Below are 22,304 nucleotides of genomic sequence, written 5' to 3'. Positions count from 1 at the left end.
CAATGAAGAATGAAAGAGGCGAGCAGAAATTGAGGGAAATGAGAACTTCTAAAGAAATGAAATGAAAAGTCGTGCGTTCTTCCGTCCGTTCTTTGAGCGGGTACGAGAGCGAGTCGACAGCCTCCTCTCATGGGGAAAAAAAAATAAAATGAATGAAAAAAAGGAGGCAAATTTGTGGTGAAGAGTGGGGTAGACAGAAAGAAGGAGAAAAAAAATGTTTGGTTATTTAATTATTATTATTATTGTGGGTTGCATGACTTCTTTTTTCTTTTTTCTCTCTTTCTTTTTCTCATTTTTTCTTTTCTTTTTTGTTGGTTTTCTGTTTTGACGCCACGCGCAGGGAACGGCATTTGTGGCCGGTGTGTGTGTTTGGATGTAATGCGGTGTTGTTGTTGTGTGTGTGTGTGTCTTCCCTCTTCTTTTCTCCCTCCTCTTCCTTGATTGATTGATTGATTGATTGATTTTGTTTTCTTCTCTTCCCTTCTGCTTTTGCGTCATTTCTCCTCTCAACGTCCCACCGCCGTCACCGCGGCCGCGAGATGTGCACGCATTTGTATTAATGTGTGCGTTCAGGGGAGAGAGCAAGCATCAGAAATGTCGTCAACGGAATGAAGAGGGAGGAAAAAAAAAAAGAAAGAAAAGGATTTCTCCTCTCTCTCTCTCTCTCTCTCTTTTTTTTTTTTTTTTCTTCTCTATCTATCTATCTTTTTTCTGTAACTGCGTGATGGTGTTTTGTGTGTGTTTCTGCGCGGTATCTCGCTGCCATTTCTCCACGAAGGTGCGGGTGGTGGGAAGGAAAGAGTGGGGCGAGCTTCCAGCGAAGATGAGGAAGAAAAAGGGCACACACACACAGAGAGAGAGAGAGAGCGGGAGAGAGAGAAAGAAAGAGAGGAAAAATAAAGGAGGTTACATAAAGTAGGGGGAAGGAGGAAGGCCATTTGTTTGTGCGTGGTACGTGCTTGCAGTGGGCCAATGGGAAAGTGAACGCATACCCCTTCATTTATGAAATGTGTTGTGTTGATTGTATTTGTGTAATTATTGCGGTATAACTCCATCACATGGCACTGACGTGTTTCCCTCTTTCTGCCTTTGGCCACCGTCGCCGCGATGTTTCCGCCTTAATTTTTACTCGACTTTTTTCTTCAGCGTCATTTGAACTTAACAACATTTTGTTTGCTTCTTTTTTTTCCTGTGTGCATTCCTCTCTTAAGGCAAAGAGAGGGGGGAGGGCTCTGGGACGAAAAAAGGGGCCTTAGCTTTTTTGTTGTTGTTGTTGTTGCTTCCTCTTAGTTTTATCGGTTCTCCGTCCTTTATGCTGAGCCGTCTGTCACGGACGGTGCCTCTGTTGGGCCCGAGGCGCTCGGCGGCTCGCGAAAAGCGGCTCAAAGACCGCGTCGCTGCGCAGCTGGAGCTGGAGGCGCAGGTGAAGTCCCGAGTGGCCTGTTATCCACATCGATCCCTCACACGACCCGCATTGCGCCTGGATAAGACTCAGGTTAATACGCCACTCTTTCAATCCCAACTTCTCAGTCTGAAGAAAATGGCGAGTGACTTGCGGTGTATTTCGTTCAGTGCCCCAAAAGGGCATTGGGACGCCACAGTTGTGCTCATCAAAGGTCACCCAGACGAGGAAGTGTTCGAGGTGTGGGTGAGCCCGAGCGTTCCGGACTACGATGCCCGAACCTCCATTGCTCCCATGTACGGAATGTGGGAGAACTGCATTTCTTGTGGTGCGACCGCTGCATGGGTGATTCGGCCTCAGTGTGTCACATGTAGTGGATGGGATGAGTACGGCAATGAGAAGACAGAATTACTGGATGGCATGCGGGCAAGGTGTTTGATGCATGAATTGGATCACCTTCACGGCAAGACTATTCTTCATCAGGCATTGGGACCGGAATTTATTGTTAGCGGTATCGCTATGGGGCAGAGGGATTTGTGGCCACCCAATTTTCCCTCTGCAGAGGCGTACGTGACAGCTCCACATCAATTCTTTGACTACGTTAAAAATATTCCTATTGTTCCTCCAGGAATGGAGTGGTGGTATGCACAAAACATGCAGCAACATTTTCAGGATGCTCGTCTGAACCAATGAGACTTCTCTAGTTTACTGAATACTGACTGTAATGAAGAGGAAAAGAAGGTTTTTTTCTATGGAGAAACGCCGCGGCTCTCTTCTATTTGACTTTTGTGACGGGTTTCTCTTGTGTTTCTTCCTTTTTTTTTTTTTTTTGAATTTAAAGAGAGGTGCCCGTTTTGGAAAAGGAATGAAGCGTACTTTTTTTTTTTTTTTTTTTTTTTTTTTTGTGTGTGTGTGTTGAATTGTTATGTTATTGAAGTTATGTGGTTGGATCTATTTTCTTTCACTGTGTGTGTTTGGTTATTATTATTTATTTTACTCTGTCCTTCAATTGCAAACAAATAGAAGGACCTACGTCTGTGAGCGAATTCCGTCAGCAGCCGAAAGAGTGCGTCCGTTTTCTCATGACAAGTCTTGCGGATACGTTGACAAAGTACAGTACGATTGGTGCTGCCACAACCTTGGGATGGGCGGGGGATGAATATGCACGGGAGTACATGCTAAGGCTTCTGGTACGCGCCCATGCCATTCTTTCAGCGCATAACTGGAAGGTCAGACATTTGAAGGAATTTTATCCACGTAGCGCACGTTTGTTGGGGCTCAATGTGAACAGGGGGGATGAGGTCTGCGTTCGATTTCGTGCGCCAAGTGCAAAGAACACCTTTCTTCCCTTTACAGATGTCATCTGTACAATGTTGCACGAGCTGGCGCATTGCCGGTATTCCAGACATGACAAATACTTCTGGGGCCTTTACTCCCAGCTTGTCACCGAGTGTGAGCAGTTGGAGGTGGGCATTGCATGCGGAAAAATTGTTGGAACTGCAAGCCAGCAGTTCCGCTTCACAGGAAGTCATCGTTTGGGTGGAAGCGGATCGTCACTGCGCCCAAATTGTTCAACCTCAATGCGAAAAACTCTTGCGGACGCTGCCCTGAAACGAATTCAGCTGAGTCGTTCTGGGGAGTTTGATGGATGTGGCTGTGATGATGCTGCCACGTCCTCAAGTACAGCAATGGGGAACGATGGTTGGATTTGTAAAAGATGTGGAAATGTTAATATGTCTGTTCTCACGGTTTGCGATTTCTGCTCCGATATCTTGGACCCTATCGGAACCGAGGAAGGATGGGATTGTACACGGTGTTCGTTCCACAACTACTGCAGTCTGCAGCACTGTGAGGCGTGCAGTTATCCACGTCTAAATACACCTGAGTCTTCACAATGTGCCGTGCAACGTATTAAAGTTTTTGGTGCCCCAACAGGAGATTTCTCTGCTTACGGTTTACTGGGTCGCTTAGCGGATGTTTTGGATCCCATCCTTCGGGAAAGGGGATGGCAGGTGATATGTCTCAATGAGTTTTCTCCAACAACACCGACGGTGATGTCTCAAGGAGAATTTATAGACTCAAGACGTGCAGTGCTGAGAGTTCGTCTTCGTTCACCAAACACACCCTCAGAATTTCTGTCTTTTGCGTACGTCTGCACCGCTGCTCTTCACCAGCTGGCTCACATGGTAGAACGTCATCATGGAGTCGCGTTCTTTGAGGTTTGGGTATCAATGCTAAATTGCTGCCTGATGACGGAAAAGGTGCAAGAAGATGTGGTGATGTTCGAAGATATTAAAGGGAGTTTGCTTCAGTTTACAAGACGGTTAGAGACTATAATTGAGGATCAAAGAGGTGGTGGGAAACGGCCACTGACAATGCCCTCAATGCATTCCCTCGTTGCGGATTGTGGAAATGTTGTGAAACGCGAGAGGTCGTCTGAAGAGGATGGAATGAAAGGAAGTATCCATCACGACTGTGTGGATTCTTTTAGAAACTGGATGTGCAGTGGGTGCGGTTTTCTCAATTCTATAGGGGCATTCCTGTACTGTGAGGTGTGTGGCACAACTCGCTTGCCCTGCACACCGTCGCTAGAGAAACGACGGGGTTCTTTGGAGGCAATTGTCATCACTGACGACGATGACGATGAGAAGGAGGGATATTCCTCATGTGACAGTGAAGACGTTGTGGTGGTGGTGGTCTGACAGGCCAGGTTCGTATGGGTTGTTTTCTTTGGATTCCTGTTTGATTATTATTACTATTATTTTTTTCTATTTGTGTGTCTGTGTGTATTCCCGCCGATGCTGTATGTATTGGCTGGAGAAAAAAACAAAAACAAAAAAATGGATCAATGCGTCACGTAACATCCTGTTCTGTTTTTTTTTTTTTTGTTGTTGTTGTTTTGGTTCTGTGATGTTTTTCTCCTCTATTGACGCATTGTCTTTTGTTTTCTGTTTTTGTTTTTTGTTGTTATTTTTTTCACTGGACTCGTGCGCCTCCTATTTTTCTGTCTGTCTTTATCTACGGGCCCATGCATTACACGACCGCCACAAAAGAAGAGAGGGCAAAGAGGAGGTAACTGCCTCGTTGATTCTTCGCTCGTGTCGGTGTTCTTGTGCATGGCGGTGGACGCTGCGTATGCGAACCTGTTTGGCGTGGAGGGAAAAGCGGCTGTGCTCGGATGCGATGAGCTCGGACTTGTTCCGCGGGATTTACTTCACATCCCCAAGAAGTCGCTCGAGCGGGCGGGTGACGATAAAAATGCGGTGCTCGTTCGGTACACATTGATTGAGCGTGCACGGCAAAATAACATACGGAAAGTTTTGGCGATTAAAAATCACCTCATCGCCGACGGTGACGTGCAGAAGAAGTGGAAGGAGCGCTGCAAACTCTTTCCCGACGCCCCCGGTGTGCCGAAAATACCGAAGGCCGTGATGAATAAGTTGATGACGGAACTGGACACCGAAACCGACGACGATGATAACATTGACGAACTCGGCCTTACCAAACCCATGCCGCGGTATGGGGATCCACCGGCATCACTCGTTGCTGATGGCGCGAACCGAGAGGCATCAAATGCCTCTTCCTCGACGTCATCAAGAGCCCGGTTCTCTCCCGACAGGCTGCGAAGATGGAACGGTTCCAAAGCATCCAACCCACTCTCCCTCAGCTCGAAGGAAAAACCTCTTAAAAAGAAGGGGCATACCCGTAAATTGAGTAAATTTTGGATAAAACATGCTGCGGATACAAATAGTGGGAAAATTTCAAGCGGTCGTCTTTCAGGAGACAAACGTGATACGTTTTGGCGCCCAAAACCTCCACTGGATCCACCTTTCCTGCCGCCATTGCCATATCCACGTCGTGACGCCGTTACACTTAAAATGGAGTTGGAAGAATTGAACGAATATCGTCAGTTTTTGCTGCGGTACGCACACGACAGTTCTGCAATGGCGCAGGAATATCATGACTTTACAAAGTCCTTGCAGGAGGATAACAATACCAGAGAAAAATTTAGGAACAGGGCCGCAACTTACACCGTAGAAGGTTCAAAGTTTGTGAATGAGGATGAGTTAACTCCATTAGGGCCTGCAGATGGTGGGAATGTTACCAAGTCGACATTTACAAAGGGTGGCATATCAAACCATAAGCGACAGCTTGATGCTTATGTGCGTCTGGCACGGTTAGAGATTCGAAGAAACATTTCAAACTACAAGAAGTGGAACGGGTTTATGGAAGAGATGGAAGGTGTGGAGTCGACAGGTACCATTGCGGCAGATGTACGTGCTCGGTTGAACGTGGGTAAGCTTCCCATCTTTGAGGAATATGTGCAAATGGTGAGGGAGAGGACAAAGCGGCGAGAGAATATGTTGTTGAATGATAAGCGAAAACAGGAAAGACTCAATGCCTTCTGCGAAGCCAAGGATCGTCACACGGAAGAAAACATAGAAAAGATAAAGAGAACACAAACAAATCTCTTTATGGAGTCGCAGGTGGTTCAAAGTGAGATCAAGAGGCGGAACCGAGAGTACGAAAATCGACGACGCAGAATGAGGGAGCACCGAGTGCAGGTGGGCCTGGCAAAGAAGGAAATGGGAGCTACCGAACGTCATATGAAGCTACTTTTTCGTGCAAAGGAGAAGCGTTTTGAACACGACGCAGAGGAAATTTTTAGACGGTTACTGAAGGAGAAAATCCACGCAATGGACGCGACAAAGAGGTGGGATATAAAATCGGTGCGCGCTCCCTAGGTTTACGGTAGAGCTACGGTGATGTAAAAGAGAGATGTAATTTGGAAAAGCGGCGACAACTGCTTTCAGTTTTTTTTTTTTTTGCATTCTTTGGTTATTGTTGTTGTTGTTGTTTTTTGCTCTTTCTTTTCCCAGGTTTTCTTTTTGTTGGTGGTGGTGTTCTTCTCCTGTCGTTGGCGTTTTTTTCTTTCTTCCTGTGCGTAATTATTTATGTGTCTATTTATGGTGTTGCATCCAACGTGTGTGTTTTTGGGTGGGATGTGTGGGAGCGAGGGATAATGAATTCTCGCCGGGCCTCCATCGCGCGGCGGTGGGGGTTCTGCTTGGTGGTTTCATTTTCTCCCATCTCTCCTGCCGTGTTTTTTGTTTTGTTTTGTTTTTGTTGTTTTTCGCAGAACGTAGGGTAGAGTGCATTTGATAGGCGCGGGTGTGCATCTGACGAGAGGGGAGGGGGAGGAGGCGGTGAGGGTTTTTTTGTTTGTTTTGTTTGAGGGACCTGACGGATTTTACCGCGTTGGTTGCGAGCGGGGATTCATGACGGGGAACTTTGAAAAGTCTCACGAACCATTTGCGAGCAGCAGCACGGATGCGGATGATGGCTTGACGGCGTCCCCAAAGTTTTACAGCTACCGCCGGATAATTGCTCTTCCCGCCACTCCACCGGACGCCGCTTCCGCCCCACGGGTGAATGGGACTGCTTCCACGCAACTCCCATCCTTCTGCCCTCCTCAGCGAGAACGCTCAAGTCTTTTAGCGGCAGATCGCGTGACGTTTGTTTTGTCGCAGGTGACACCGTCACCTCGCGCGGTTGAATTCACGGTGATCCTGCATGTGTACGACCTGAGTCGCGGCCTTGTTAACCGGCACAGTGAGGAGCTCCTGGGTTTCAACGTTCCTGGCCTCTACCACAGTGCGGTGGTGTGTTACGGGATGGAGTTTATTTTCGGGGGTGGAATAGCCGTCATGGGCGCTGGTCATACTCGTTTTGGGAAGAAGTATAAAAAAATTCTTCTTGGCACAACTAAAAAGACACTTAGTGAGTTTATGACGTGGATTCGTGAGCGTGAGAAGGACACATATCATTTGAATGCCTATCACCCGACAAAAAACAACTGTCACACCTTTAGCAAGGACGCGGTGGCATTTCTGCTTGGACCCAACGGTTCCATTCCGTCCTTTCTCACAACCGTCATTGAGCATCTTGTCAAAACAAGGCTGGGTCAAGGCGTATTGGAAGTGTTGACGCATTATCTCATATACCCAAAATGCATCACGAATCGTCTGCTGAGGGAACATATGCTAGAACGAAAAAAAAGTGCGATGTCTATTGCGCAATCTGCAGTAGCATGTGAGCTAATGTCACAACCACCGCCATGTGTTGTTCTCTTTCATGTTGATGATGCCGCCAAGTGTCGTCAAGTCTTTGAGGGACTTATGCCGTATGTTGAGCAGTTGAAACAACGCGGAAAGGTTGATCAAAGCGCCAAGATGATATTGACATCTACATTTATTATCAGTACAGGAGCCGAGTTAATAGATCCGACGATCGCCTCGGATTATATTGAATTGGTTGTACGTATTTTGATGTACACGCATACAACGTTATGGGGACCTGTTCTTAATTCTCTGCGCATTGCTCTGTTACACAAGGTGGTGCTATGTGCATGTGTGTTTCATCCTACTCTTCTTGCTTTGCTGGCGAATGGTGTGCGGGATTTTTTAAACATGACTCCTGAAGGCAAGCTTTCTTTTTTGCGGGTGTTGTGTAATTTGTCCTCTGGTCTTCACGGCGCTCTTGCACTGAATTCCAGCCGCTTTGCGCTTATGTGGGTAAGTGTGGTCGGACTGGCGCTTGCAGATTATAGAAACGATGCCATTGTTTACACGGGAGCTTCACTGGCTGTAAATTTGGCGCATGCATTTGTACTGACAACAATTCCTCGGGTGTCAAAGGATCATGGTGTACTTTTTTCTTTTCATCGCATTCGTCAGTTGATGACAATACTTCTTTTTTATTTACGTCACTGGCCCCCAAAACGAATACCGGAGGCAGCTATGAACATGATGCTTCTTGCTCTCTTTTTCCTCATGTCCAGCTACCCAGAAAACGTGGAGTTTGCGGCAACTCATGGATGCAGGCTAAATTATGCTTGCATGCTACAGAGGGCGCAGACGAACGAGAGTAAAGCATTACTTTGTCTCATGCATGCTCTTGAGCAGTGCGGACAAATGAGTTGTGTCAATGTTATCAGCTGAGAGTCTCTGAGCGCATAAAGAAAGAAAATTGTTTTTGGACAAGAAGGGCGCATTTTTGATCTTCGCCATGCTAATTGTGATGATGATGATTTTGTTATTGTTGCTGTTGTCGCTGTTGCAGCAGCAGTTGTTTGATTGGCAGTGTTTCCCATTTTGTTTGTTGTCTTGATTATTTTTATGGACGCTTTAAGATTTTTTACTTGTTTAAACTGAATTGTCGGAGTATATCTTTTTTTTTTTCTTTAGGTTCCCCCTCCCAACTGCCGCTGCCGCCGCCGCCCTGTCTGAAGCGAAAATGTTTGTATAGGCAGATGTGCCTTGTTCTGGACTCCGCTCATTTATTATTATTATTTTTCTTTTTTTGCGCTTTTCCTTCTTGGGAATTTTTCTATTTGCTGCAATGTTTGTGTGAAATTACCCTCTGATTGTTTGAAGTGAGGGGGAAGGAGCATATTTAAGAACAGAGGATCAGTTCCTGCACGTTTTTGCGTTGGTGAGATGCTGCACGCGGCTGTGAAACCTAGTCTTCCAGCGTCAGGCGTCACACATTCTCTTGTCGGGCAATTTTCTGCCGGGCTTCCGGCAGGGGTGAGAGAGTTGATTCTGTTCAAGAAGAATAAACTTGAGCTTTGGCGTATTTCATGTGGCGAGGAGTGGGTGTCCTCCCTTTCTTATGTCGCCAGCACACAGCTGAACGCACCACCGGTCTCCGTTGCCATCTGCCGGCCTCCTGGGTTTGCTGTTGACGTTATCGCCATGTGCCTTGATGATTTTCATGTTTCATTTGTTCAGTACGACCCAGTTCGTATGCGTCTTTCCACGTTGGCACTCGTTCAGTTGGACGACCGGGAGGTAGTGAATGATGTGATGCCATTGGAACCCATCATGCGTGCGGATCCAACAGGTCGCTTTGTTGCAGTTTTGGCACGCCGTCGTCATATGTTCTTGATTCCCTTGTTGGGTCTTACTCGGTCCGAAAATGGTGATTGCGTCACCGGAATTCATTTGGAGGCTGAAAATAACACCAAACTGAAGGAGGCCATGACACCTGTAGATGATTGGGGTGATGAGGACGACTACAAGGGACTTGCTGAGGAAACGGATCCATCCATTCCGCCCGAGAAGGAGACGACGGTCCATATAGAGCCTGAGAAACACGATTCGAGGGTTGCAGATGCCTTTGATGGACTACTGCACATTGGTCATCTCTCCATGTTTTCCGTCTCACTAGCAGTAAATGGTGTCATTCGCTATGTTCGGGACATGCAATTTATTGAGTCTTCAGGAGAACCCATTGTTGCCTTTTTGTGCGAACGGCACCCTACATGGGCGGGTCGTGTGAAATTGGTGGAATGGCGCACTAAGGCGGTTGAATCTAAAATGTTGTCATCCCAAATTGTTTGGGTCCAAATATCGGCTGCATCCACGTCCAACCGAAAGTTACTCCTCATTGGCGAGGTCGACGATGTGCCATACAACGTGACACACATGACTCCCGTCGGGCCATTTTCACAGATTCCCTCCGGTGTCATTTGCTACGGAATCAACACTGTGATGCACGTCACAACAAAGAGAGGGTATGGAGTCTATTTGAACAATGGCGGAATGGAGGAGTGTGCAAACAGCAAGTCATCCGCCATGTCGTATGGAAAGGTGGGTTGGTGCGATCCGAAGATGGAAGCCTCGACGGCTCTTTTCAAGGTGAATCTCTCCTTGGCAAACTGTACTGCTTCCTTCATGAGCATTGTAAACGAGATGCTTCACTTACTTGTCGTATCGGAGGAAGATGGAGTGGTGCTAACACTTTCCATCACGGCACAGAGCTCATCCGTTCAAGGCATTCGTATCGCCATCCTCGGTACCGGCTGCTACTGTTCAGGCATTGCCCGTATTGGAGATCAAATTGTGTTTTTGGGTTCCGCCTGCGGCGACTCATGCATTGCTAAAGTTGACATGTTCCACAGCGATGTTGCCAAACGATTTCAAATTATAGAAAGCATGGAAGCTATTGGCTTTATTTCGGATGTTGACGTTGTGGACTGTACTTCGATGGATGAAACCGACCCGAATCAACTAAATGGTGTAAATAATTCTTCCTTGTGTGACACACCGTATGCTGAGTTGCTGGGAAGAACAATATTGGAGCCGATGCCAAGCGTGTCAATCGCGGAGTGTCGTGCGGTAATGGATTTGGCCGTCTGCGCGGGTCGCGGTGGGACCGGTTCTCTTTTTGTGTTGCGACAGTCCGTCCGAAACAAAGTCTTCCGCCGCGAGAACGTGAACGCAATTTCTGCATTCTTCTTGGAAACATCTCAGGTGCATAAACGCTCGCGTGCGGAGCATGAGGGGGAGGAAGGAGCGACACAACATCCACCGCAGCCATCGCCACCTTACTTACTTCTCACGGGGCTTTCATTCACACTTCTTTTTGCTGTGCGTGGGGAATCATTACTGCACGTGCGTCGCTCCGAGTTCCTCACGGCATATCGAACGGTGTTCGCAACAGAGATCCCATGGTTGAATGCCCTGCTGCAAGTGACAGAGAAGGAGGGGCGCCTAATATCATTTGATGGGAAAACACTACTGCAGAAGTTCAATTTTATGTCAGAGCGGGAGGCGGGGAAGAAGCGATTTGTTAAAGCTGCTTCTATCGCAGCGGATTTAATGCTCTTTTTTCCTCTCTTAGAGGATGGGACTCTTTTTCGACTTGCGCTGAAGGCAGCAAAAACGGCTCCCACCAAGGAAGTATTTGCAGAGGGAGTCACTGCCTTTGCCTTGTGGCCAGAGCAGCGGCGTGTGGTAATTTTTTTTACGGATGGTACCATGACTATCAAGGAGATGGAATCTTGCGAAGTGTGTGCAACTTTCCCACAGTTTGCCAATTTGCCGCAGTACAGCACTCCTGCCACTGACGAATCGAATAAAGAGGCACGTGATGATGAAGCACTACCTCAGGTGTCTCACGTGGAGATAGTCACAATGCGCGACGATAACACGGTAGAGGCGACAGCACTTGTTGTCATTCTTACTACAGGGGAATTGGCCGTCTATAAGGTTATCTCGTCCGACGCTTTTGGCCCGCTTCGCCTAAAGAAGTCGATGCATCACTTTTTAGATCATAAAGCAGAACGTGAGGTGATTGAGTCTATTGAAATGAAGAGAAAACGGTTGCAGCGGGAACGTGGAGTGGTTGAAAATGACACCCAATTAATGCGACAGTACAGTCGCCGCATTGTTCCTTTTGATGCCATTGGTGGAAATACAGGGGCATATGTGTGTGGACAGCACCCCCTATTTCTTTTCTGGGACCGACGAACGCGGGAACTTGAGGCATACCGTCATCAGACATTAGGGCCTGTACGTGGGTTTGTGCCTTTTCGAATAATAAATTCCGGATACATCTACTGCTGTGAGGGGTTTGTCGATTTTGCCTCTATGGACACATATTGTCGGCCAACAGGTCAAGGATGGTTAACTCGCCGCATTCACCTTGGCGTTACTCCCCATTTTGTGGTGTACCATCCGCCAGCAAGGAGCTGTTTTGTTGTGACATCAAAGAAGGAGCCTTTTCGACCTCAAAGAGCTCCGTTTGACGTTCAATTAAACATTGTGTACGATGAAGAGTCGGGCGGTGTCCAGAGCATTACAACCGAGGCACCTGTAAGTAACATGCCACCCATTGCCCCAAATGCAGGTATTCGTGTGCCAATGGCAGATCGATTTGAAATTCGCTTGATGTCTACCACAGACTGGGCTTGCACGGATACACTTCTCCTGGAAGAAAATGAGCGAGTACTAGGGGCACAAATGATGGAGATTCAGTGTGAGAGGGATGCAGAGGGTCTTCATACGGCACCTGTCTGTGTTGTGAGTACAGCCTTCCCTCTTGGGGAAGATATTACCTGCAGGGGCCGCATTCTTCTTCTTGCAACAATTTGCACGAAGAAGAAGCGGAAGATTGTTCTTTTTCATTCGGAGCCCTTGAATGGCCCAGCCACCGCGGTTGTGGGGATTCGTCACCACATTGCCGTTGCCGTGGGTGGGACGATCAAGCTATTTCGCTTTGATTGGAGCAACAGGAAACTGGTAGTAGGGGCTTTGCTGTATGCAGGGACTTATGTGACGAGAATGTCTTCTTTCCGCAACTACCTTATTTACGGAGACTTGTCGCGTTCTTGCGCAATTGCCCGCTTCAACGAGGAGAATCACACACTGAGTGTGCTTGGAAAGGATCGCAACGCCGTGTCGGTGGTTCATTGTGACATGATGTACCACGACCGTGCGTTCGGTTTGTTGTGCTCTGATGACGAGAGGAATTTGCTTGTGATGGGTTACACGCCACGTGTGCAGGAAACTGAGGCAGGGAGTCCGAACAAGGTGCTTGAGTCTGTCTTGTCGCTTGATGGGGAGTATCGTCTTTCTGGTGGCTGCTTGGTTAAGTCTCTGCGTTTCCGCTCCCTCGCTGGAAACTCCAGTGTCACGCTTTACGTCACCAACTATGGCGAGATTGGGTTCATTGTACCGATTGGCGAGCAGGCGAATCGGACGGCGTCATGGCTGATGCGTCGTCTTCAGATTGACCTGCCGCACAGCGCAGGACTCACCCCTCGAATGTTTCTTGGTTTGAGTCAAGGCTCGCCGCGGACGGCAATGCGGGCGAAGGAAATGCTCGTGTCTGCCTCGCTGCTGAACGAGTTCTTTTTCCTTGACATTCACTCGCGAAAGACCATTGCGTCTGCCGCCTACACGCAGTTGGAACGCGTCACCAACGTCGCTTCCCTCGTTTACGAAGAGTGCAATTTATTCTAACCGCTCGCTCCTTCTCTAACACTTCTCCTCTCACGTTTGTTTGTGTTTGTGTGTGCGTTCGTTTATATAACATAAGTTGGGCGGGGAGAATAAAAAGGAGACAGACAACAAACAAACAGAAGAGGAAGAAAAAAAAAAAAAATCAAGGAGTCCATCGAAAAGGAGGCGTAAGAGATGAATGGGTGTGGCACATGAAAAATGTTATTGGATTTGTGGGATAATATTGGGCGTTGTTTTTTTCTTTATGTTGTTTTTTTTCTCCCTCTCTTGTAGTTGACTGCAAACGAACTTAGACGCCATCTTGCGTTGCTTCATCTTTTTGTTGTTGTTATTTTTGTTTGTGTGCCCCAGCGAGACGGGAATAAGCGAAAACCGTGAGGGGAAAAATGCGCCGTTTTTCGTGCGCCATTTTTATCTCACACCGCTACGTCTCGGTTTTTAGGCCCCATATTCATTTGTCTCCATGCGTCATTTGCGACGCTGCAGCGGGGGATTCTCAGGAGACATTTGGCACTTCGCCTTCATGTGATTATCCTCCGCCTAATTTTTTTCCACCGCCGGATGTCAGGAATGACTGCGTCGTGGAACAGACAAGTAGCGGATGGTCCACCACTCTGGAAAGGCGAAGAGAGGGTTTGAAGAAATGGCTGCAGAAGGAACATGAGTGGGTCGGCGGGCATCGTATGGTAAATAGTGCGTACCTCGAGAGTTGCTGGGAGGCCTTCTGCAATCCCGCACGGACACTAACGAAGGACGAAATTGCAGGCACGATCGACTTTCTTGCTCAGTTCTGTGAGGTAAAATTGGATGATGTTCCCACTGAAACTTCAGCTAGCTCAAATTTCATGCGTCAAGAGACGGAGCAACCGCAATGTCAGAATAGCGTCCCAAGCAGAGTTTGTCATGGGAAGGAGGAGATGTCTAAAAACGTCTTTCTAACTCACGTTCAACGATCGATTTCGGCATTGGCAGAAATTGAGCGGCAATTGCTCTTTCAACGCACACTTTTAGATTTTTTTGGTGTGACAAACTCTCTTAATGTGCCACTTTTTTTGTGTTGTGGCACAGCGTTGGGAGCTCACCGTGAAGGGTACTTTATTCCCCACGATAATGACATTGACGTGGGTGTGTTCTATGAGGACTTGCAGCGACTCGGTGGGACGATGGAGGAGGATGCGCAGTCCGCTGTTGTTTCGCTATTATCACATGTGGCCTTGGACGGCCACTTTGTGCTGCTGGACATCTGCGGGACGGTCGAGAAGGGACTGGAGTTGCGTTTTTTGCATCATGAGACGCGAGTGGCACTTGACTTAAATGTGTACTATCCGCCTCTCGCAGATGATGCGGCGCTCATCTCTCAGTTTGGCCCATTTGTGTGGACGGCATCGCACTATGAAGACGCGGGTTCTCGTCGCCACGGCATGTACCGCTACCGTCACGCATCCTTCCGCGAGGCACTGATTCGTCTGCCATTCTGCGACCCCGCTGTGGCATCACGGGCCGACGGTTTTCTTGTGCCCCCCGTGTCGTATCTTGTGGAGTACTTTGGCGAGGATTGGCGGACGCCGAGGGCGTACACGTACACGGAGGGGCTGCAAAATGGGGAGTATAAGAACATCATCGAGGAATGAACGCCACTCCCCCCTTCCTTCTCTTTCCACGTTCTTCCATGCCGAGCGAGTGCCACAGCAATTACATTCGTACGTCTCCGACTGGCGAAAAAAGGCGACTTCATGATAATAAGAGAAGGAAAAAAATGCCGGTTGGGGAAGGGCAGTGTACGCGCTGATGAGATGAAACGTAAAGGCACCGGGCAAAGAATTGATAGTGTGAAAGGGTCTGTGAGTTTGTAAGGCGCTGCATTCTCGTGTTCTTTCGCCATATCTTTTACTCTTTTGTCTCTCTTTTTCTCTTGTGGGCGTGGAAGCACATACAATAATAGTGATAATAATATTTATTATAAATAATTAACTTGATTGGGAAGGGTTCATTAAGAAAAAACAGACAAGCATACAAATACGGGCAAACCACGTCTAAATAAGACACAATAATAAAAAAGAAAAGAACGCAAGTCGTAAAAAAGACAACGACGGGTCATAATTAATTTAGTGCGCCGTCATGTCAGCCTTCAATCCCGATGCGCCTGCGTTTATTCCGACATTTCTTCGTCGCACTGGGTCCAATGCCGTCGGAGATGAGGAACTTAGCAACGAGGCGTCATCCACATCCGCTAAGCGTCCTCTCGTCTTCCTCATCTTTGGTTGTCGTGGGGCGGGGAAGACGACACAAAGCGAGCTTCTCGCGAAGGAATACAATCTGCTGCATATCTCCTCCGGAAACATTTACAGGCAAGGGAAGCAGCCATTTGTGGAGCTACGACGGGTCTTGTTAGAGGAATTTGGGGAGGGGGGAAAACGACGTTACAATGGTCTTGTGCTCGATCGCTTTGTTGTGAATAGCGAGTTTGATGCCTTTTACATACAGTCCGCCCTGGATGCCGTTAAACTTCCTGTTCCTTTTGTCTTTATGCTTGCTATAGATGCAAAATTGGCATCCAAGCGCGCAGAGTCACGTGAGGACAATAAGACGGCGCATCAATATTGGCGCGTGGTTGAGCAAAAGGCACAAGCCGTCACGCTCAACACAATCTATGCTCCGATTGGGTGTTTGAAGACTATTCGAGTCACAGAGGATGCCACCATCGAGGACGTCTTTGGAGAAATTAAGGCAACAATTGGAACCCAGTTGTCGGCGAATCCTGAAGGTATTAAAATTTGCCCTGCCGCACGCCATGAAGCAAAGGGCATGAAATTGATTGATGATTATGAAACTTACATGGAACTTGTTTGTTGTGTGCATGCAGCTGTGGGAAATGTTTCGGGACGAAAGGACACAGCCCCATTATCCGGCATTGGCGCATATCTAGATAGGGAATACTTCTCCTTTGGCCATAAAAATTTGCGCTCTTTATTGTCTACCTTTCATGTTACTTTAAAGGCCGATGGGCAACGTTATTTGTTGGTGAAGCACAAGCGTTATGGTTATATAGGATTTCCCGCTGCCTTCACACATTGTTATGATTTTAACAAATTATTTGATGGTGTTGAAATGAGTTGTGGTTTTCCGCCGGAAACCCAAAAATTTATCACGGATAATAAACACGACAATTCGGTGGAAGTACTACTTGACACGGAGCTGGTGATACATGATGGAAACCCGGTGTTTTACGTGCTGGACTATTTGTATTTGGGGGGCCTGGAGGGGAAGAAAATGCGGTTTGTGGCCCGGTTGAAGATACTTCGGGAGTTCTTTGGTCGTTTAGCCTCTGTCACACAGGCGGTTGTTTTAAAGGACTATGTCCCGATCAATATGTTGAGAACGCTTCTTCCGAAATGGAAAGAGGCTAAAATGCCTATAGATGGTTTGGTCTTTCAGCACAGCGGTGTTTACAAGATTGGGAGAGACAGATTTCTTGTGAAGTGGAAGCCCATCGAACACTGCACCGTTGATTTTCGTTTGGCGAATGGAATACTGAAGGGGGACAGTTGGACCTTCGAACTTATGGTCACGGATGATATCTCAGAAAACGGTGGCTTTGGGGAAATTCCATACGAAGGTGCCCTCGCAATTATTCCATCAACGGTCGTACAGGAAAATGGTCTGTGCAATGGAATTATTGTTGAATTGGCTCTAAAAGATAGAAAAGAGACGAATGAAGGGGTGTCGTCACCCCAGACAACAACATGGTGGTCGTTTAGATGTCTGCGCAATGACAAACCCTCCCCGAATAAGCACAGTATTGTTAAAAAGATTGTGGATTTGAGGCATTTGAGCTTGGAGGAACTCGTTGATTTGTGTGAGAAGGTTCCGTTTTATGGGAACACATGAGAATCACGTTTTCATACACGTAGTTATCCGTTTCACATGCGCACATAAATGCACACACATTGGATGAGAGGGAGGTGGGCGATGGCATGGGAATGAGACAAGTAGGTGACGGAGAGAGAAGGGGGGTGAGGAAAGGGAAACAAAACGGTTTTATGGATGAAAGTTGAATTCTTTTTTTTTTCTCTCCTTCTTCTTCTTCTTTTAGTGAAAGGGCTGTTGGTTTTTTGTTTGTTTTTACTTCCTGGAGTTTTCACTTTTTTGAATGACGGCAGCACACTTATTATTATTATTGCAAATAAACCCACTTCATATAATAATAATAATAATAATAATTTTTTTTTCTTCGGTGTGTGTGTGTGTGTGTGTTTTCACGGTCCTGTTGAGGAGTTGTTTTCTCTCTCTCTCTCTCTCTCTCTCTCTTTCCTTGTTTCCATCTACCACACTTCCTCGCTGATATAGGCACATAGATCCATTCGTGAATAAATGGACGCATTCATCTATTCATGTCCTCTTCTCTATCCAATATATATATATATACAATAGTATTGATGTATATTTTTTTTTTTTCTTAAGAATGCTGCATGTGTATCGTGCATGTACTCCAATTCTCCCGTGTATTAATGTGTTGCGGCTTTTTTCTTTTTTTTTTCTTCTTTTTTTTTTTAATAATATATATATGCGCGTATGTATATGTTTGAAAAAGCTGATATTTTTTTATTTTGAAGACTTACGTTTTTTTTTTTTTTGTTGTTGTTGTTGTTGTTTTTGTTTTTCTCTCATTTATTTCTCCTTTACCACCGTTGTTTATTATTATTTTATGTTGCCTCCGCACCCATTTCGTTGCCGCAGAGGAACTACACGACAGGCTAGACAGACACCACACACACACACACACAAACATATATATAATATATAATATTATTAAGGAAGAGGAAAAAGGAACCCCCAAAGGGAGAACCCTTCAGGATCAGGTTCAACACCCGCTAGTAACATAACCGGAAAGAAAGTAGCAGTACCCATGTCCCTAAATCCCAATGCAATGCCTTGGAATATGCCAGAATCCGGCATCGATCCAGTCATGGATACAAACACAAGGATGGGACAGCAGGACCCTCGCTTCCATGGATATCCATCGTATTATCCCAATCATCATGCACACCAAATGCCACCGGTAATGATACCCCACCAGATGCCGCGGCACATGATGGGACATGGATTTTCCAACCCGAACCACATGCCACCCATGCCTCAGAATGAACCAGTGCAATCGTACAACCATCCAAGAGTTCGATCGCAACAATATAACGCAGGGATCATGAATCCAATGCATTCCGTTTCAACCCCCTCTTATAAAAAGTTAAGGCCTGTTGTTGTTGTATTTGGTTACCGACGTGTAGGAAAAACAACGGTGGCAAAACGAATAGCAGAAGCTCGCAACTACAAATATATTTCATTGAAACCCAAAGAGGAGGGCGCTGTTTTTTCCCCTACGGATTACGTTGCCCCTCTGGTAGAACTTCTCTCCCGCAAGAATTCGTTTGAGGGGATTGTTATTGATGATATTGTGGTACGAAACAAATATGAGCCTTATTATGTCCACTCTCTTCTGCAGAAACACAATCTAAAGTTTGATGTTATTGTTGTTCTTGACAATGACTTGGATAACACAAAGGAGAGGGGCGTTGACTACGACGATTCACTACAACGGCAGCTTCACCCCGAGAGCTATGAGTTTTGTGCGAGCTATCTTCAAGGTGAGCCGACCCTTGTGGTGGAGTGTCGAGAAAAAACGTTGGATGAAGTAGTGACCGACGCTCTGCGACAATTGGGAGAAGTGAATTTCACAAAAGACTCCAACATCTCACTGAAGGGAGTGGAACTGATGCCTGGTTGCCCCTTGGAACGAAACGCCGCTCTGGTAACAGCCATTCTGGATGCGCAAACGCAGCAGTTGAAGTTGAGCGAGGGATCGCTATTTCCGTTCTCGGAACCAAATTATTTGTTAGAGTATGCAATTTTCGCCCGTTATGCGTATGCCTTTCGCAGCTACATGATCACTCCCTGGATTCAAGGGGATAAAGCCTCTTTGATTGGGTACCAAGGTGCTGTGTACGTGCACCTTCCAAGCTACAACATTGTCTTCTACTTTATAGATGCGCCATCGACTTTAACGCAGTTGGCCAAAGGAAACGTGGACAACAATGAGGTTGGGTTTATTTTTGAGGCCACGTTTGCCGGTGATAAATTGTACATATCTGACCTTCTCATGATGGGTGAAATGAAGGCGTCAGAAATGCTTGTTACTGAGCGAGTGGAACTCTTAAAGAAAAAACTAAAGGACATGAATAGCAGCACGGTGGAGTTGCTTCCCTGGTATCCTGTGCAATCGATAGAGGCGTGTGAGTCGGAGAATCCCCAGGCAGCTGGTGTCCTCTTTGTCAACCCGGATGGTGTCATGTTTGGCGGGTATGACAGCCGAAACTTTCTGTACCCTCTGCAGCGGAAAAAATCTGTTGAACTTCGTGTTTGGAATGGCAACTTTGTCGGTGACTCATGGACATTTGACGCCTTCTGCGAGGAAATGGGAAATGAGAATATTGTGGAGGGTATCCCTGTCCATGTTCCCGACACGGAGGTCACTCAACATTGCATCAACGACGGAAACATCTTGGAGTGTATTCGCCAAGACTGCCACGCGGGGCCCAATAAAGGACGACGGGGAGCCAAGCGTTTTGTCTTCCAGGGACGGTGCCAATGGAAGGTCCGGCCCACAACAATGTTCAAGCAGGAAGTCTTTGTAAGTGATCCCAAGTGGCCATTTGAACGTATGGCTCAGGCCTGTGCCTCTGTAAAGCACATTCCGCCCACGCGGCCAGAAGGGATTACAACCGCGGATGGATAGAGCCTCATTTCCCGCTTCACCCCGCCCTGAAGGCAGTAAGAAAACTACAGATAGGAACAAAAAGAAAACCGACACGATAGAAGCCGCCCTTTTTTTTTTTTTCTTTTTTTTTTTTTTTTTGCTGTTGTTCTTATTTTCCTTCTCCTGTTTTCATTTTTTTTTTTTTTTGTTTCTTGTTTCGGGGACTGTGCATCCCATGTGCCTGTGATGAACGTCACGCTCTTCTCGGCTTGGCTACTAGACCTGCCGACAAGGAAGAGTCTCCCTTTTTCTGCCATGGCCACTACGTCTTCCCTTTTTTTTGTTTGTTTGTTTTCCTTTCGTTTCTGCTTGGCCGAGTCCTGTGAGAGCTCTAATAAGACGAAAGGATACTAATAAGGCAATCCCTGCAACAACAACCCCCAATACTCCCGATAATAAACGAATACGTCCAATGAAGCCACTTTGCGGAGTTCTGTTTACGGTGCTCTTTGTGATGTGCTTTGCGCCTTGCAGTGCCGAAAATGTTCCCAACACCGGAACCAGTCAAATGGCCGAAAACATTTCCCGTGCCGAAACTATTCCCGACGGCGAAACTCTGGTGATGACCGAAGCCGTTTCCAACACCGAAACTGTTGTCACGACCAAAAATGCACCCACTGCTGCAAACCCTCCCCACGGTGCCGTGCCGGATCGCTTGTCGCTGGCTTTGGCCACGAGGGAAAGACTGCCGACAAGGGAGGACAAGACAAGGGCTGATGCAGTGGCCAAGTGGTTCCACGACCGAATAAAGATCAATAAGCAGCCAAGTGGCATTGGTGAACCGACGTTACATATTTCATCCGCAGACAGCAGTTCCGGGAGATCCACATGTTTTTTCACCCCTCTTTTGCTAATGACCGTGCTTGCTTCAACCCTCATGAGTTAGCCGGCATTCCTACGCACGAGTTCATTTTTTTTTTTCTTTTCTTGCACCGACGTTAAAACTTCGGGTGCCAATCTTTTCTTTCCTTTTTTTCTTTTTTTCTTTTTTTCTTTTTTCTTTTTTCTTGTGTGCGTGTTTGTTTTTCTTTTTTTCATTCTTTTTTTTTTCCCGTTTGTTTCGGCTGATTTGAGTTGTGCTCCATAATTTTTTTTTTTTTTTTTTCAAACTTGCGACTTCTGCTTGTGTGTTTTTTTTTCTTGTTTTTTTTTTTTTTTTTCGTTTGTTTGTTCGTTTTTGCTCAGGCTAAAAGGTAAAAAAAAAGCGAAAAAATCTTGGGAAAAAAAGAAAAATGTTTGGGTAAAAATCTGCCATTCCATACTACTATTAAGTAAACGTGAACACAAATACGTCTCTTCCTGGTAAGTAATGTGAGGTAATAAATCGAAAAAAAGAAATAAGTTTTTTAAGCGTCTTTTTTTTTTTTTAATCGACATTTTCCCACAGGCTTGGCGGGAGGAAATGTGGCATACTTCACCAGCGCCCGCCGAACATGCCAAGCAACAACGATAATAATGCCTTTCCTCCTATTTATCTTTTTGAGGCCTAGCGCAAAGCATACTCGTTTAGGGAGAGATTTATGGGTGGATTCATGGCTCGGATGGCATTCACGAGACACACACGCCCACAACCACATTCTCTGAGGTTGTGTGTCCAACGACACTTTGTTTTTGCCCAGCGACCAGCCCGCCATTGAGCCACCACGTGGGCGGCGTTCTCACCATTAGCGGGCGGTGGGCTTGTTGCAAGGCGGGGCCAAGACAAAGGGATGAATTGCACCTCGTTGCGACACTCTGTCGCTGCCATCACCGCTCCGAGGAACCCTGAGTCCATTCGAGCCTCTCTGAAGAGGAAGAAGCACACCGCTGTTTGGAGCAATTGGGCGGCACTTGAAGGAAGGCGGTTGGCGCTGCACTGGCCCATATGAGTGTGCTTGGTCTCAGTTGGAGGCTAAAAAATATTGGCGTGCAGCTCAGATGCCCACGCGCGGTTCCATGCGGTGCGTATTGGATTGGCGCCGACGCAAGAGCCGTCCACATCCATCAATGGAACGGCAACTTGGCGCGCATCAGCACTCAGCCAGGCGCGTCACAAGTCTCCACCGCTTCTGCCTCGGGAAGTTGGAATGCTTCCCATACGCCAGAGACAATCGGAAGATCATGCAGATTCATGAGGCGCCAGGGGAATTAGAGCTGTCGCTCGGCCCACGGGGCACACAGGGGCCCAGGCGGGGAATCTGTGGGAGGCAGGGATTTGTACGGAGGATCACGGTCGCACCATTTGACGGCGTATTGGAATGCATGATGGATGCAACGCCTGGCCACAGCTCCTGGATGCGTC

General features: G+C 47.0%; 9 protein-coding genes across 9 annotated transcripts, besides 24 other annotated features; all 9 read left to right on the top strand.

Annotated features, from left to right (window-relative positions):
- Nucleotides 1-4,893: part of a sequence feature (heterozygous, non-Esmeraldo-like haplotype) that runs on past the window's edge.
- Nucleotides 223-244: a sequence feature (AT_rich).
- Nucleotides 258-308: a sequence feature (T-rich).
- Nucleotides 408-437: a sequence feature (CT-rich).
- Nucleotides 438-463: a microsatellite.
- Nucleotides 464-508: a sequence feature (CT-rich).
- Nucleotides 651-672: a microsatellite.
- Nucleotides 852-891: a microsatellite.
- On the top strand, nucleotides 1,313-2,095 carry Tc00.1047053506871.100 (polypeptide deformylase-like protein, putative; the record flags this gene model as incomplete). Its single annotated transcript, XM_810864.1, has 1 exon — nucleotides 1,313-2,095. The coding sequence occupies one exon, from the start codon at nucleotides 1,313-1,315 to the stop codon at nucleotides 2,093-2,095; it is 783 nt and encodes a 260-aa protein (XP_815957.1).
- Nucleotides 2,279-2,306: a microsatellite.
- On the top strand, nucleotides 2,485-4,104 carry Tc00.1047053506871.110 (hypothetical protein, conserved; the record flags this gene model as incomplete). The annotated part of the gene is made up of 1 exon (XM_810865.1): nucleotides 2,485-4,104. The coding sequence occupies one exon, from the start codon at nucleotides 2,485-2,487 to the stop codon at nucleotides 4,102-4,104; it is 1,620 nt and encodes a 539-aa protein (XP_815958.1).
- Nucleotides 4,271-4,377: a sequence feature (T-rich).
- Tc00.1047053506871.120 (hypothetical protein, conserved) lies at nucleotides 4,519-6,147 on the top strand (the record flags this gene model as incomplete). The annotated part of the gene is made up of 1 exon (XM_810866.1): nucleotides 4,519-6,147. One exon carries the CDS (start codon nucleotides 4,519-4,521, stop codon nucleotides 6,145-6,147), a length of 1,629 nt encoding a protein of 542 aa, XP_815959.1.
- Nucleotides 4,894-4,924: a sequence feature (areas merged during assembly that could not be assigned to a particular haplotype. This can correspond to areas where the two haplotypes were merged or to regions with more than two copies in the genome that were merged during assembly.).
- Nucleotides 4,925-22,304: a sequence feature (heterozygous, non-Esmeraldo-like haplotype).
- Nucleotides 6,208-6,345: a sequence feature (T-rich).
- Nucleotides 6,682-8,403, top strand: Tc00.1047053506871.130 (hypothetical protein, conserved; the record flags this gene model as incomplete). The annotated part of the gene is made up of 1 exon (XM_810867.1): nucleotides 6,682-8,403. One exon carries the CDS (start codon nucleotides 6,682-6,684, stop codon nucleotides 8,401-8,403), a length of 1,722 nt encoding a protein of 573 aa, XP_815960.1.
- Nucleotides 8,902-13,212, top strand: Tc00.1047053506871.140 (cleavage and polyadenylation specificity factor, putative; the record flags this gene model as incomplete). Its single annotated transcript, XM_810868.1, has 1 exon — nucleotides 8,902-13,212. One exon carries the CDS (start codon nucleotides 8,902-8,904, stop codon nucleotides 13,210-13,212), a length of 4,311 nt encoding a protein of 1,436 aa, XP_815961.1.
- On the top strand, nucleotides 13,599-14,843 carry Tc00.1047053506871.150 (hypothetical protein, conserved; the record flags this gene model as incomplete). Its single annotated transcript, XM_810869.1, has 1 exon — nucleotides 13,599-14,843. One exon carries the CDS (start codon nucleotides 13,599-13,601, stop codon nucleotides 14,841-14,843), a length of 1,245 nt encoding a protein of 414 aa, XP_815962.1.
- Nucleotides 15,157-15,183: a sequence feature (AT_rich).
- On the top strand, nucleotides 15,331-17,100 carry Tc00.1047053506871.160 (RNA guanylyltransferase, putative; the record flags this gene model as incomplete). The annotated part of the gene is made up of 1 exon (XM_810870.1): nucleotides 15,331-17,100. One exon carries the CDS (start codon nucleotides 15,331-15,333, stop codon nucleotides 17,098-17,100), a length of 1,770 nt encoding a protein of 589 aa, XP_815963.1.
- Nucleotides 17,411-17,433: a microsatellite.
- Nucleotides 17,447-17,466: a microsatellite.
- Nucleotides 17,494-17,523: a microsatellite.
- Nucleotides 17,733-17,764: a microsatellite.
- Nucleotides 17,832-17,873: a microsatellite.
- Nucleotides 17,971-18,008: a microsatellite.
- On the top strand, nucleotides 18,119-20,002 carry Tc00.1047053506871.180 (hypothetical protein, conserved; the record flags this gene model as incomplete). Its single annotated transcript, XM_810871.1, has 1 exon — nucleotides 18,119-20,002. The coding sequence occupies one exon, from the start codon at nucleotides 18,119-18,121 to the stop codon at nucleotides 20,000-20,002; it is 1,884 nt and encodes a 627-aa protein (XP_815964.1).
- Nucleotides 20,092-20,181: a sequence feature (T-rich).
- Nucleotides 20,436-20,909, top strand: Tc00.1047053506871.190 (uncharacterized protein; the record flags this gene model as incomplete). The annotated part of the gene is made up of 1 exon (XM_810872.1): nucleotides 20,436-20,909. One exon carries the CDS (start codon nucleotides 20,436-20,438, stop codon nucleotides 20,907-20,909), a length of 474 nt encoding a protein of 157 aa, XP_815965.1.
- Nucleotides 20,983-21,073: a sequence feature (T-rich).
- Nucleotides 21,107-21,128: a sequence feature (AT_rich).
- Nucleotides 21,154-21,183: a microsatellite.

This window comes from Trypanosoma cruzi, genomic scaffold, assembly GCF_000209065.1.
Source record: "Trypanosoma cruzi strain CL Brener 1047053517159 genomic scaffold, whole genome shotgun sequence".
NCBI classification, from domain to species: Eukaryota; Euglenozoa; class Kinetoplastea; order Trypanosomatida; family Trypanosomatidae; genus Trypanosoma; species Trypanosoma cruzi.
Note: the sequence above shows the minus strand (reverse complement) of the source record. Positions and strands in the feature narration are given on the sequence as shown.